The sequence below is a fragment of the Sarcophilus harrisii genome, chromosome 1, assembly GCF_902635505.1.
Source record: "Sarcophilus harrisii chromosome 1, mSarHar1.11, whole genome shotgun sequence".
Lineage (NCBI taxonomy): Eukaryota > Metazoa > Chordata > Mammalia > Dasyuromorphia > Dasyuridae > Sarcophilus > Sarcophilus harrisii.
Window position 1 is genome coordinate 303,611,743 of NC_045426.1, and position 11,814 is coordinate 303,623,556.

At 38.9% G+C, this 11,814-nt stretch overlaps 1 protein-coding gene across 1 annotated transcript in view; it reads left to right on the top strand.

The window, feature by feature from the left end:
• Nucleotides 1–11,814, top strand: part of LOC100916970 — a 160,622-nt gene that overhangs the window by 105,956 nt on the left and 42,852 nt on the right. Inside the window, exons 51-59 of the mRNA XM_031945439.1 lie at nucleotides 330–442; nucleotides 1,110–1,191; nucleotides 3,013–3,150; nucleotides 4,101–4,263; nucleotides 5,644–5,765; nucleotides 7,266–7,406; nucleotides 8,522–8,635; nucleotides 10,121–10,249; nucleotides 11,447–11,608. Of these exons, the coding sequence (XP_031801299.1) occupies nucleotides 330–442; nucleotides 1,110–1,191; nucleotides 3,013–3,150; nucleotides 4,101–4,263; nucleotides 5,644–5,765; nucleotides 7,266–7,406; nucleotides 8,522–8,635; nucleotides 10,121–10,249; nucleotides 11,447–11,608 (1,164 nt within the window). The remainder of the gene's footprint in view (nucleotides 1–329; nucleotides 443–1,109; nucleotides 1,192–3,012; nucleotides 3,151–4,100; nucleotides 4,264–5,643; nucleotides 5,766–7,265; nucleotides 7,407–8,521; nucleotides 8,636–10,120; nucleotides 10,250–11,446; nucleotides 11,609–11,814) is intronic.

Genomic DNA, 11,814 nt, shown 5'->3' on the forward strand with positions numbered 1-11,814 from the left:
GATTATTGCAGTGTGAAAAAAGGAAGGATGAATCATAGATCACATCAGTGATTTGGAGAAGGCTTAGATCTAATCAATCTACTTGATAAACATGTGTTTTCCATCTTAACCCTATTGGGGTAATTTCGTAAATTCAATCCATATCAATAAGCATTTATTAAATATATTCTATGTGACAGACACTGATAAATTCTGGAGAGACAAAGACAAAAAATATTTAGGTTTTATCCTCTAAGATTTTTTTATTTTATTTTAAATTTTATATTTATTTATTTATGTATATTATTTATTTAATATATATTATTATTTTATCCTCTCCTTCCTATTAGTTGTTATTCCAAGAAATCTTGGCAGCCAGTGAAATGAAAACATCCTTGGAGGTGACCTGTGAGAACCAAACAAGTCTCCTCATCCATGTGAGGGGAAGGAATCAACCACTCAGGTAAGGAAAAATTCTTTGGATCTGAGTTTCCAGATACTCACACATCATGAATTCATAGTATGTTGAGGAGCAGGTGGGCTAGGAAGGAGAGTTTGGATATAGAACACTTCTTGACTAAATGAACACACACAGCTTATTTAACCTAATTGCCTCATTTTTCTTATTGTTGAAATGAGGGAGTTGGACTGGGTCACCTCTACGGTCCTTTTAAGCATTGAAATAATGACCTTATATTCTAGGGAATGAGAATAAACTTTGCTAAAAAAAAAAAATACTTCCTATATTATAGGTTTTCTGCACAAGTATTATAATAATAGATCTGGATTGCCCTACTAAAATAAGAGGGAATTCCTGAAATTGTTCCTTAATTTTTCCTTATGCTCTTCTAAGAGGCCATAACTGATTTCAATGTTTCATTCCCATTTTTGTAATCCTAGTTGGAAAAATACTTACATTTGTTTCTCAAATTATACAATGTGGTATGATCAAAAGTGTTGGATTCAGGGCCAAAGGCTCCAACTTCTAATTCCAATTCTGTCACTTATTTCTTATGTGGTGTGACATTAATCTCAAGCTTGCTAATCCTTTGTTTTCTCCTCCATTAAAGAAGGGAGTTAGGGTAAATGATCTTTAAGATCCCTTCAGGTTTTATGATTCTTTTTTCCAGCAAAGAACTACATGTTACCAGCCAACAGCATCTCTCCTTCCTCTTCAACCACTTCCCCAGAAAAGCCAAACTTTCCACCAAGGTAACTATTCCCTGTGGCCCACATTCCTGTTGGCCAGTCCCTGAGCTCTGCCGGCTCCTAACTCATTCCATATGCATCTTTTTTCTCTTCTCATGGCTGCCTTCCAGAGCAGAAAGTTAAGGGAGTGAGGGGTAGGTTGAAAGGGAGGAGGCAGATGGAGATTTGGAAGGGGGCAGAGTTAGTGATACAGAAGAATTTGTTAACATGTTCACATCTATTTAAAGGAGCTAAAGAAAACCCCAGGTGAGTCGCCCCAGGCTGCCCTTCAGAAATGGGCCTCCAGCTTTTAAAAACCCCATTGGGGTTTACGTGCCTTAGCTGGCTTGCTGGGCACCCTCCCTCCCAACCCACTCCAGCGAGTGTCTCCAATCCCCAGCTCAGTGTAGATTCTCCAGCAGAACATCCTGCTGCTGGGGCCCACGCTCTAAGTCTGGGATAGATTAAAGAGCGTTTCAAGCCCATCAACACATGGCTTTAAAGGCTCAGTTTGCTTTTCCAGTTTCCCGTCATCTCAGACTTTGTCTCCCAAGCTCAAAGGTTTTTTCTTTTTCCCCAAACAAAAGGTTGGCCTGATATCTCCCAACATAAGTTGTTCAGCATTTCTTTTAAAACCCCTGTGTCTTGATAATTGTATAAATATGTATACATATATTGGATTTAATATATATTTCTACCATATTTAATATATATTGAACTATTGGCCATCTAGGGGAGGGCATGGGGGGGAATTGGAACACAGGGTTTTGCAAGGTCTAATGTTGAAGAATTGTCCATGCATATATTTTGAAAAATAAAAAGCTTTAATAAAAAGAAACAATTTTTTAAAAAAATTTCACTTCAGTCTTAAAAAAAACAAACAAACAAACAATCCTTGTGTCTTACATCTGCTGGCAAAGTGAGGGGCCTGGCTCAAAATGGGGATGTCTAACACATGTTCCTGTCTTGAACTTTCCTCCTTCTCCTTGGGGAGTCTGGGTCAGAAATGAGCTCCAGGAGAGCTCTGGAGAGAGTTCAGCCCTGCACATAGAGCTTGTTTCTCTAGAGGTCTTTGTTCTCTTTCCTAGCAATCCCAGGATTGTAGCTCACCTTAAGCTTGCTCCTCAGCCATAGGTCACAGTGAGTGAATGCTGATGAACTGTTCCACTGTGATAAGAGAAAGGCATATACCTGGATCTGAATCCCACCTCAGAAATTTCCTAACTATGTGACTTAGGGTGTGCCTTCCCAAACTGTAAAACAGGTTTAATAAGAGCTTTACCTTTGGGACTGTGTGTGATATACCAGAAACAGCACTAACTTTGTGGCCAGAAGACCTAGGTACTAATCCACTGTAAAATGAAGGAGGTCATGCTAGATGACCCCTTGGGGCTCTAGATCTATGACCCACCACACAGGATTTTAGTGAGGCTCAAATGAGATATGTTAAGTATTTTGTAACCAGGACATACCATACAAATGCACATGTAGATATAGATATATATTTATATACATGTATATGAAACATAACAAAAATAAGTAACATTTATATAGCACTTTAAAGTTTACAAAGCACTGTACATATAATATCTTATTTGAAACTCACAACAGCTATTTGAGGTGAGTGTTATTATTATTCATAAATGGGAAAACTGGGCCTGAAATTAGTAAAATGATTTCCCTACAGTCATACAGCCAGTAAGTATCAGAAGCAAGATCTCTTGAGTTTGAGTTAAGCACCTCATTCATTATGCCAGGGGTTGACAAATTCTCCCCAGATCACTTGTGAAATGTTCCCTCAGATTCCTGATGAAGCAACTTCATTTTGCCCTCTCACCCACCTAGGTAAGTTATTCTACAAGTGGAGCTGAAAACATGATTGCTGTTGACCTGGAAAAGCATCATTTCCACATGGCCACAAAGCTGACATTTGCTGCATCCAACTTCACTCAAGTGACTGAGCTGATGCATACAATTCCCCAGGTAGGGAACAGCAACTTGGGGCCCTGTGTGGCAGCCAGAGCTCAATGTTATAGCCAGGTTATAGAAATGACAATTTTTTAAGTTTTTTAGGCAAAATGCCAAAATAGACAAAGAGCCCAAAAGTCAAGTGAGCCTTGTCAAGTGGGTGAAATTGGTCCTGGTCTTGGCTCTCCATGCCCCTTGACCACTCCTCTTTTGGGAGTCACCTTTCATCTGAAGCACAAACTACTCCCTGATTGCCCAGAGACTTCCATTAGTAGTGCCTTATACTCTAGACTTTATCCTAAGTCATCTCTCATTAAAAAATAACTTTTTTTGATTCATGGATCTCTTTGGCAGTCTGGTAATGTTTATGAACCATTTCTCAAAATCTTTTTTTTTTTTTTTGATGGAGGTAATTTGGAGAGTCTAAAGATTTCCGACTTACTCTTGTTATCTTCCTAGAATCCTCTACTAAAATCACATTTTTAAATGCATAAAATAAAATATATAGGATTACAAAGGAAACCAAGTATGTTGAAATGAAGTTTTAAAAAATGCTTTTAAAAAAGTTTGCTGGTCCCAGCTTAAGGACCTTTCTGTTAAAAATGTACCCTTTTTGAGTGCAAGTACTTCTAGGTACTACTTTGAGTCCAAGTACCATTCTCAGACTGGTAACAATGAATGGTAATGTTGGCTCATGTCATCTTTTACACAAGTAACAGAATATCTTATGACAATTAAATTATTATCCAAATAGACGAGTATTTTATTTAATGTCCACTTGATGCAAAACACTAGACTCTCCAAACCAGATTGCTGACTCCAAGTCTACTGCTCTGTCTCAAGAAGCCCAAAGATTAATTAAACTTTCTCACCTTTCTAAAATCTTTTCTCCTTTTAGTCCCTGTCTAACCTGAACCCCCACCTGAATTGCCACTGTAGTGATGACACTCCTTTCTTCTTTATAGCTCAAAATGATCCCCTGGGAAATGGTGCTTCTGACCATGTGTCAGAAAGCCAATGGGACAAGAACCATCCAACAATTGGTGCTATGGGGTGGCCAGGAGTTCAAGTTCATCGGCAGCTACTCAGGGCTTTTCCCCAAGTTCTCAAGGGGCCAGCACCTGCAGGGTAAGTTTCTCAGTCACAACAAGTCATTGAATAGGCAATAACCGGTAGGTATCTATAGACAGATAAAAGCCAAAGATTAGAGAAGGCATCAGCTATGTTCATCAATCTCCCTAAGCAAATATAGAGATTAAAAAATTTGTAACAACTTCCTGAAAGGGGCTGATTCTGGCTCTAGCCATATGTTCTAATCCCAAATTCATTCCTAGGAAATATTCACTTCTAAATGGCAATCCTTGATCTTAATTTGATGCAGTCCTAAAGGAAATAGTCTTTCCTGAGAATTATCAATCACAGCCCCTCTGTTATGAAGGCTTTTTTTGTTGCCCCTGAATTATGCTGTGGTTGATTAATGTGAAAAAAGAGAAGAGGCCCAACTAACTGGGTCTCATCTGCTAATTTCCTTTGCTCCCAAACTAGGTTTCTCAGACTCCAAACCACCAATCAGTCAGTCAGTTAATTACTTTGTGTACCTCTCTGGAAGGCATTGCATGCCCATCAGCCAATATCTTCCCCTTGGTGAACCAAGGACTAATGAGTCAGTACAGGTATTTGAGATGGGAGTATTTGCTGTGTTATCCCATTTTTGTTATTGACCCCTAAGTGGGGTTTCCAGTCTTTGAAAATGATCATAGGATCATCAATTTAATCTTAGAAAGCATCCACTTTATCATATTTTCCAGATAAGAAAACTGAGGTTCAGAGAAACTAAGTGACTAGTTTAAAGTCACAGGAATAGTAACTGAGAGAGATTTTGAATCCAAGTCTTTTTGCTTCAAACCTATTACACTTTCCACTATACCCTAAGAAATAACCAGATTCCTCTTTAATCTATGTGGTTGCAGGAAGAAGAAAAAGAGGGAGGAAGGAAAAAAGGAATGAAGAAAGAATAGAAAGAATGAAGGAAGGAGAGAGGGAAAGAAGAAAGGAGGAAGGCAAAGAAAAAAGGGAAAAAGGAAAACGAGGAGGAATAAGGAAGGAAAGGGGAAAAGGAGAAAATGAAGAAGGAAGGGAAAGAAGGAAGGAAAGAATGAGAAAGGGAGGGAAAGAGGGAAAGAACAAAGGAAGGAGAAAAGGACAATTACTCTCTTTTGCTCCTCAACAACAATCTTGGGAAGTAGGTGCTTCCCAGTTTGGGGTTTTCTTTTTTTGGTGGTGTCCCAGTTTTGCAGCTGACAAAACTGAAGTGACTCAGAGAGTAAATAGAGACTTAAGTGCCCAGAGTCATATATCTAGTTAGTCTCTGAGGCTGAACTTGAACTTAGGTCTTTTTGATTCCAGGCCCAGTGTTCTATCTTGCCATGATTGTGTGATGGAAAAATTTAGCCATTGGTAAATAGCCCTGATTATGTTCTCCCTCAATTATTCTCCCTTCTCTTACAGTGGAACTTGTCCATCCTCTCTCCATCCCTTTTCCTCAGCATTCCAAGATCACCATGTCTCTGCACCACTCAGTTCACAACCATCAAGATAATGTAGTCATTGAATGGAACGGCAAGGAGCAGGTAAAAACAGTCTGCGGAGAAGAGAGGCAGGAAGAAAAGCATCAGGAAAAATCATCCCATGTCAGACAACTGAAAAGCACCTTGAAGACCACTTAATTCAGCCCCTTCATTTGATTGACAAGGAACCTGGGATTCAGGAGCTTTCTGATTTTCTTCAAATCTCAGCCACCTTCTGCAAGAAAGATTTTTCCCAATCTCTTAATCTAAAGTCTTCCCTCTATTGCTTCTTTTCAATCTGTCCTGTTTATATCCTGTTTCTACCTAGCAGTTTACAAAGGGACTAGCTTGTATTTTGTCTTTTTAAAAAATTTCCCAGTGGTTAGCATAGTGCTGCAGTCCAATAAGCAATGGATGCTTATTGTTGTTCAGTCATGTCTGATTCTCTGTAACCCCATTTGGGATTTTCTTGGCAGAGGTAGTGGAATAATTTGCCATTTCTTCCTCCAGCTCATTTTATAGATAAAGAAACTGAGGTTAAATGATTTTGCCCAAAGTCACACAGTTATTAAGTGTCTTGAGAACAGATTTGAACATCGATCCAGCATTGTCTACTGCTGCCACATTAGGTGCTTAATAAATGTTTATTTGTTGACTCAATGTGGCTTGTCCAAACTCACACATATTGGTCTATGATAGAGGTGAGACAAGAGAGTCTCCTGACTCCCAGCTCAGTGCTTTTTCAACCACATCTGACATACATTTAAAGACAAGAGGGAAAATGTGTCAGCTGAATTATATACAATGGGTAGTCAGTGAGATTGAAAAGCTTCTCTCCAATTAACTCTGAGCATGACATAATATGGTCCTGAACCCAGTCCCCGGTCTGTAGTTCTCCCCTAAATTATTTGAATTGATTCTTCTTTTTTTCCTCTAGAATCTTCTGTCTCTAGTGTGTGGGTTCAATCAGAAGGCACAAGATAAAGGGATAAAAGTAAATAAGTCAGAGGGATTGCTCCCATTAGAGACCCTAGCTCCTACAAGGTAGAGCCCCAGTCAGATCAAGTGAAGAAGTATGTATTCTTCACTGACCATGTTGAGGCTCAGGAAAATTCAAACTAACAAATGTTGGTTCAGGAGACCAAAGCTTAACAGTTTGAGAATGGTCTTCCAAGGGTCTTTAGAGGACATCTAACTTTCTTTGCCTCGGAGCTAAGTTTCACAAATATCAAACCCGCAAATCAATAAATCAATCAACGTTTTATAAAGCAGGCACTGTGATACCTATAACTCTTTGTGAGCTAAGAGCCCATGAATAGGGACAAGAATATTTTACTATCTGCCTGTTTTTCCCCTAAATGGAAGTCCCAGCCATTGAAAATGATCCTAAGATCACTGATTTAGAACTGAAAGGGATCTTGAAGATCATCTAGTCCAATTCCTTTATTATTTTCCAGATGGAGAAACTAAGGCCCATAGAGATTACTTGGGGGTGGAGGGGGTAGGGATCAGAGCTTCAGTGCTCGTGTGACATTTCTCTCATTGACCTCTGACTCTGGCCAGGTGGTGCTCTCCTCCTCCCTAAAGCTGGGGAAAGATCAAGTGGATGGTCAGGTGGCATTTGTGCATCCCTTCAACCTGTCCTGGAGCCACGTGGAAGCCAAGGGCCTGGCGGAGAGGAGAGGGAGCAGATGCAAGCAACAGGTGAGATTGCAAACAGGGAAGCAGTAAAGGGACAAAAATGGATTATAATTGGCTTTTTCTACCTAAAATTCTTAACAGATAAGGGAATAGTCATATTTCAAATGAGAAAAATGGGGCTCATACGGTTATTTGATTCTTTAAAATTACCAAAAGGTTTATATCACATTGCTTACCATCTTAGGGAGGAGGAAAAACAGAAAATTTGGAACTCAAAATGTTATAAGAAATAAATGTTTAAAATTATCTTTATGTGTAAAAAAATATTATTTTGAAAACTACAAAGATTTCTAAGAGATGGAAAGAATCTCTGTAATCAGAGGACCTAGGTTCAGATCCCACTTTATAATTTATTACTTATATGTCCTAGAACAAGGCTCTGAATTTCTCTGGGCCTCAGTTTTCTCATCTGTAAAATAAAGAAATGGGGCTAGTTTTCCTCTGAGTCCCCTTTTAGCTTGAGATACTGTGATTTTAAGAACCCCCTGCTTCTAGGTAGGTCATTGTCAAAACTGTTCAAGACAGATGGCATTTATACTTATTTTAAAGTTTTATTTATTTTTAAATGCATTTATTTGTTTATGGAAAACTAAATACAAAATGAGAAAAAACAAAATAGAAGAAAAAAGAAAAACAAAATACAAGATTGTCATATGTCTAGCAAAATATCAGAGAGGATTCAAAATAACTAAGAATAAATTTCCATTTCAAAAAAGCATATATAATAGAAGAATATAATATTCATAACTGTCCATCTTTGCTTCCTTGTAGGTTATTTTTTTGTTCTCTGCTATGCACTTTTTACTTTACTTTCCCCCACCTCCCCCAAGCAGGCTGCAGTTAAGCATGGGTTATTTAGCATCCATCCTTAAAAGAAGGATGATGAGAGAAAAAAAGAGAGGGGGAGGGGAAGGAAAGAAGGGAGAGGAAAGAAGATAAGGTCTTTTCTGCCCTGGTTTCTTGTGGTTTCTCCATCTGGTACCCAGATCCCAGCCATGGGACAAGTCTACAGCTTGGAGATCTAGTGTAGGAACTGGAACCTGGTACAGAGCAGAAATGGGGGCTGCCAGTCCAGTCCTGTTATTCTGAAGCACATCTGATTCTCCCTCTGACTATAGGTACAACTTGCCTGGAATAGGGGGAAACCTGTCAACTTCCAGCTCTTCTGGGCAGATAGGTCAGAAGCTATCATGACCATCTGGGAAGGCTGCCTGACTGCAACCTCAGGACAGGTACCTATGACGGGGAATGAGGATTTCTCTCTGAGGAGGTCTGGGGATTGAGAGGGCAATAATACCATGGGCAACCACTGGCCATCAACTCCAAGGGCACAGTCAATCCCTGCTACCATCAATAAGGATTGCTAAGGACATACACAAAAAAAGGAAGCAGCTTTTGCCCCCAACAGGGGTTCTATTTCACAGGGATCATTACAGAATAATACATTCCTTTAAGAATTAGTCTCCACCAGCTCAGAGAGGAAGAGTTTGGGGGAGTCAATAAGTCTATATGTTCATTTGATGGCTTGTTCTAAAACCTTCATTTTCATCATAGTTCCTATGTCCCCCAGAAAATGTGAACTCTTTGAGGATATGGACTTTAATATTAAAAATATTAAAAAAAATTAATAAAAATTTTTAAATTTAAAATTATTTTTAAAATAATTTTTAAAAATTTAAAAAATAATATTAAAAAATAATAACAGCAACAAAAAACAACTTTATATCCATGGCATCTAGTACAGAACGTTACACATAGCAAATACTCTGGAAATGCTTTGAATTGGATGCTCACAGATCGAGATGTGATACCCTGTACAGGCCTTGGCCATGATGCTACTAAAGAAATACAGTTATTCCTCCAATTTCTCTGGCACAAACACAATGCCTTTCTGCCAGAAAACTCGGCAAAGAGGAACGGAATTCTACATCAGGTTCAAATTCCAAAGATGTTTCTTTTATATTAAGCTATTATTATTATATTTATATTCTGTGTTTTATATTAATCAACAAGTATTCTCTCTACTTCACTAGATTTCTGGATCAGGATTCAGGTTTTTGACCAGACTTGGCTTTTAGGACAAGAAGAGATATCAAAGTAAAGTTAACAAGCATTATTAAGCACCTGAAATGTGCCCTGCTCTGGAAATACCAAAAAGAAAAAAAAAAAAAAGGCAAAACAAAACCAAATCCAAGATGTGCTCTCAAAGAACTCACAGTCTAGACCAAGGATCTGAGTTCAAACATGAGCTCAGATAATTACTAGCTGTTTGACCTGGACAAATCATTTACTTTCTGTTTGCCTCAGTTTCCTCATCTGTAAATTGGGGATAATAATAGCATTGTTGATGAGAATCAAAGAAGATGAAAATGTAAAGTAGTACTTAGCATAGCCTGGCACTGTATAATATAATATAATATAATATAATATAATATATATATGTATATAGTACTTTATTATTATATGGTAATATAGCAGAGCCCATATAAATATTGACTATTATTGTTGTTTTATATATAAATATCATTGTGCAAGCATGATACATACAGGATAAATTGAAGACAGCTAGCTGCTTTATCCCTTTCTCTCTGAGTACGGCTGTATTTTATTAAACTCTGAAAACACTACTAAAGCATGATCACTTAATTTTCATACCAAAGGAAAAAAAATATCCCTTTTCCCAGAATCATTAATACCAATGCTTTTCCCTTGATTAGCTCCAGAAATTCCTGCCCCTGAGCAATCTCAAGGCCTGTGGGTCTGTAACTCAGACTGCAGTAGTGTTCAGCGAGCATCTTGATCTGTCCTGGGACAGCTGGAAAGTCAAACAGAATCTGAAATATGAGGTAACATGAGAAAAGCCAAAGCAAGACTGTGATATCCAGGAAGAGGGGGGCTGTTTTCTATTATCTCTGAATTACTTATTCTCATGAGCCTGGAAGGAGACCATTAACTCTATCTCATTTCTTTCATAGAAAATGGTACCTGAGTTATCTATCCCATGGCATGCGAGGTGATTTGATTCTTAGTTTTAGTGTTCATTTTCGTTTATTTTTTTCAACCATAACTGGATTTCCTGGGGATAGAGCAGAAGAAGCTTCTTCAGTCCTTTCATAGATAAATTGCTTTATTCCACACAGAAGGTAGTGGCTGCTGACAGCTTTAGCTTTTAAAGGCTCCAGAAGGGAAAGTGAGACGTACCTTTTCTTCTGGGATACCCCAAGTGGAGAGATTCTACAGATGACTAAAATATTTAGGAATAGTGTCAGGAGTGAGGAGCTGAAAATAGGGTTGGACAACAGAAGGGGAAGAAGGCCCACAGGATGACTCCTCCTGGTATTTGCCAGAGGTACCTGGGATGACTTGAGGAAGCCTTGTATCCAGAGCGAGCATCCAGACCTCATGATAGCCAGCTCAGAACTTTGGTTTCCAGGAAGCTAGGGTGGAGCTAGTGCTAGACAGAATTGCAAAATACAGAAAGTTTGTCTTCAGTGTTTTCTTTTTGCCTCTCTTTCCTTCTTACCTCCTAAAGAAAAAGGATCCTTTAACTTTGCTTTCCTTTCCTTCCTCCTCTTAGGACCTGCCCCACATTGTAAAAACTAGCTCTAAAGCTGACAAACACCTTATAATTGTGTTCTCCTTCTGTCATGTTTCCCTATTAATGGGGATCAGTCCTTTAATAAGCAAAGAAATGAAATCCAATGGTAGATAGAATTTCTGGCATCGGCAAGAGACTGGATCGTGAGGGGAGATATTTTTGGAGGGCTCTCCTTTTTCCTGCTGTAAATCTCAACCGTACTTGGACATATCTACATACATGGACATACATAGATGGCAGTATGGCTTGTCCTGTGTGGTGAAAAACGCACTCCCATTGCTCCTTCCCCTTTCCCTCAGAGTAAGAACAGTGTGTCTCTCCTACAGTGTCTCTGTAGGGCCAAAGCTATAGGTGTGACCAAGAAGTCAAATCCAATTTAGCAAGCATTTTCTTTCTTACTGAAAAAGCTACCCCCAGCCTCTCTGGGTTATTCTGTTCCCCACAGAAACACCTGCCACTCCAGTCGGATAGACTCCATGCAGAAGTGACTCTAGAGAACATCTTCCTTTCCTCCTGTCCCAAACAAAGCTTCCAGGGAGAAATAGAGACTGACTACCTCAGTCGTCTCAGCCATTCTCTCAGGCTGGGCCTCTGTAATTTTTCCAGTGTAAGTCTCATCTACTTCATAGTAGAAAGGGATTGGGGGGGAGGGAGATGAAGGAGTGGTTATTATTGATTGATTTGATAATTAATGAGGTTGTTTACTTCATCTGGAACAAAGGTCAAGAGTTTTTCCCCCATCAGGCACTAGCCCAAGTGAAGATGTTCCCTCATTTATGCTATTATTTTCATTTTAAGTAATATTAACTCCAT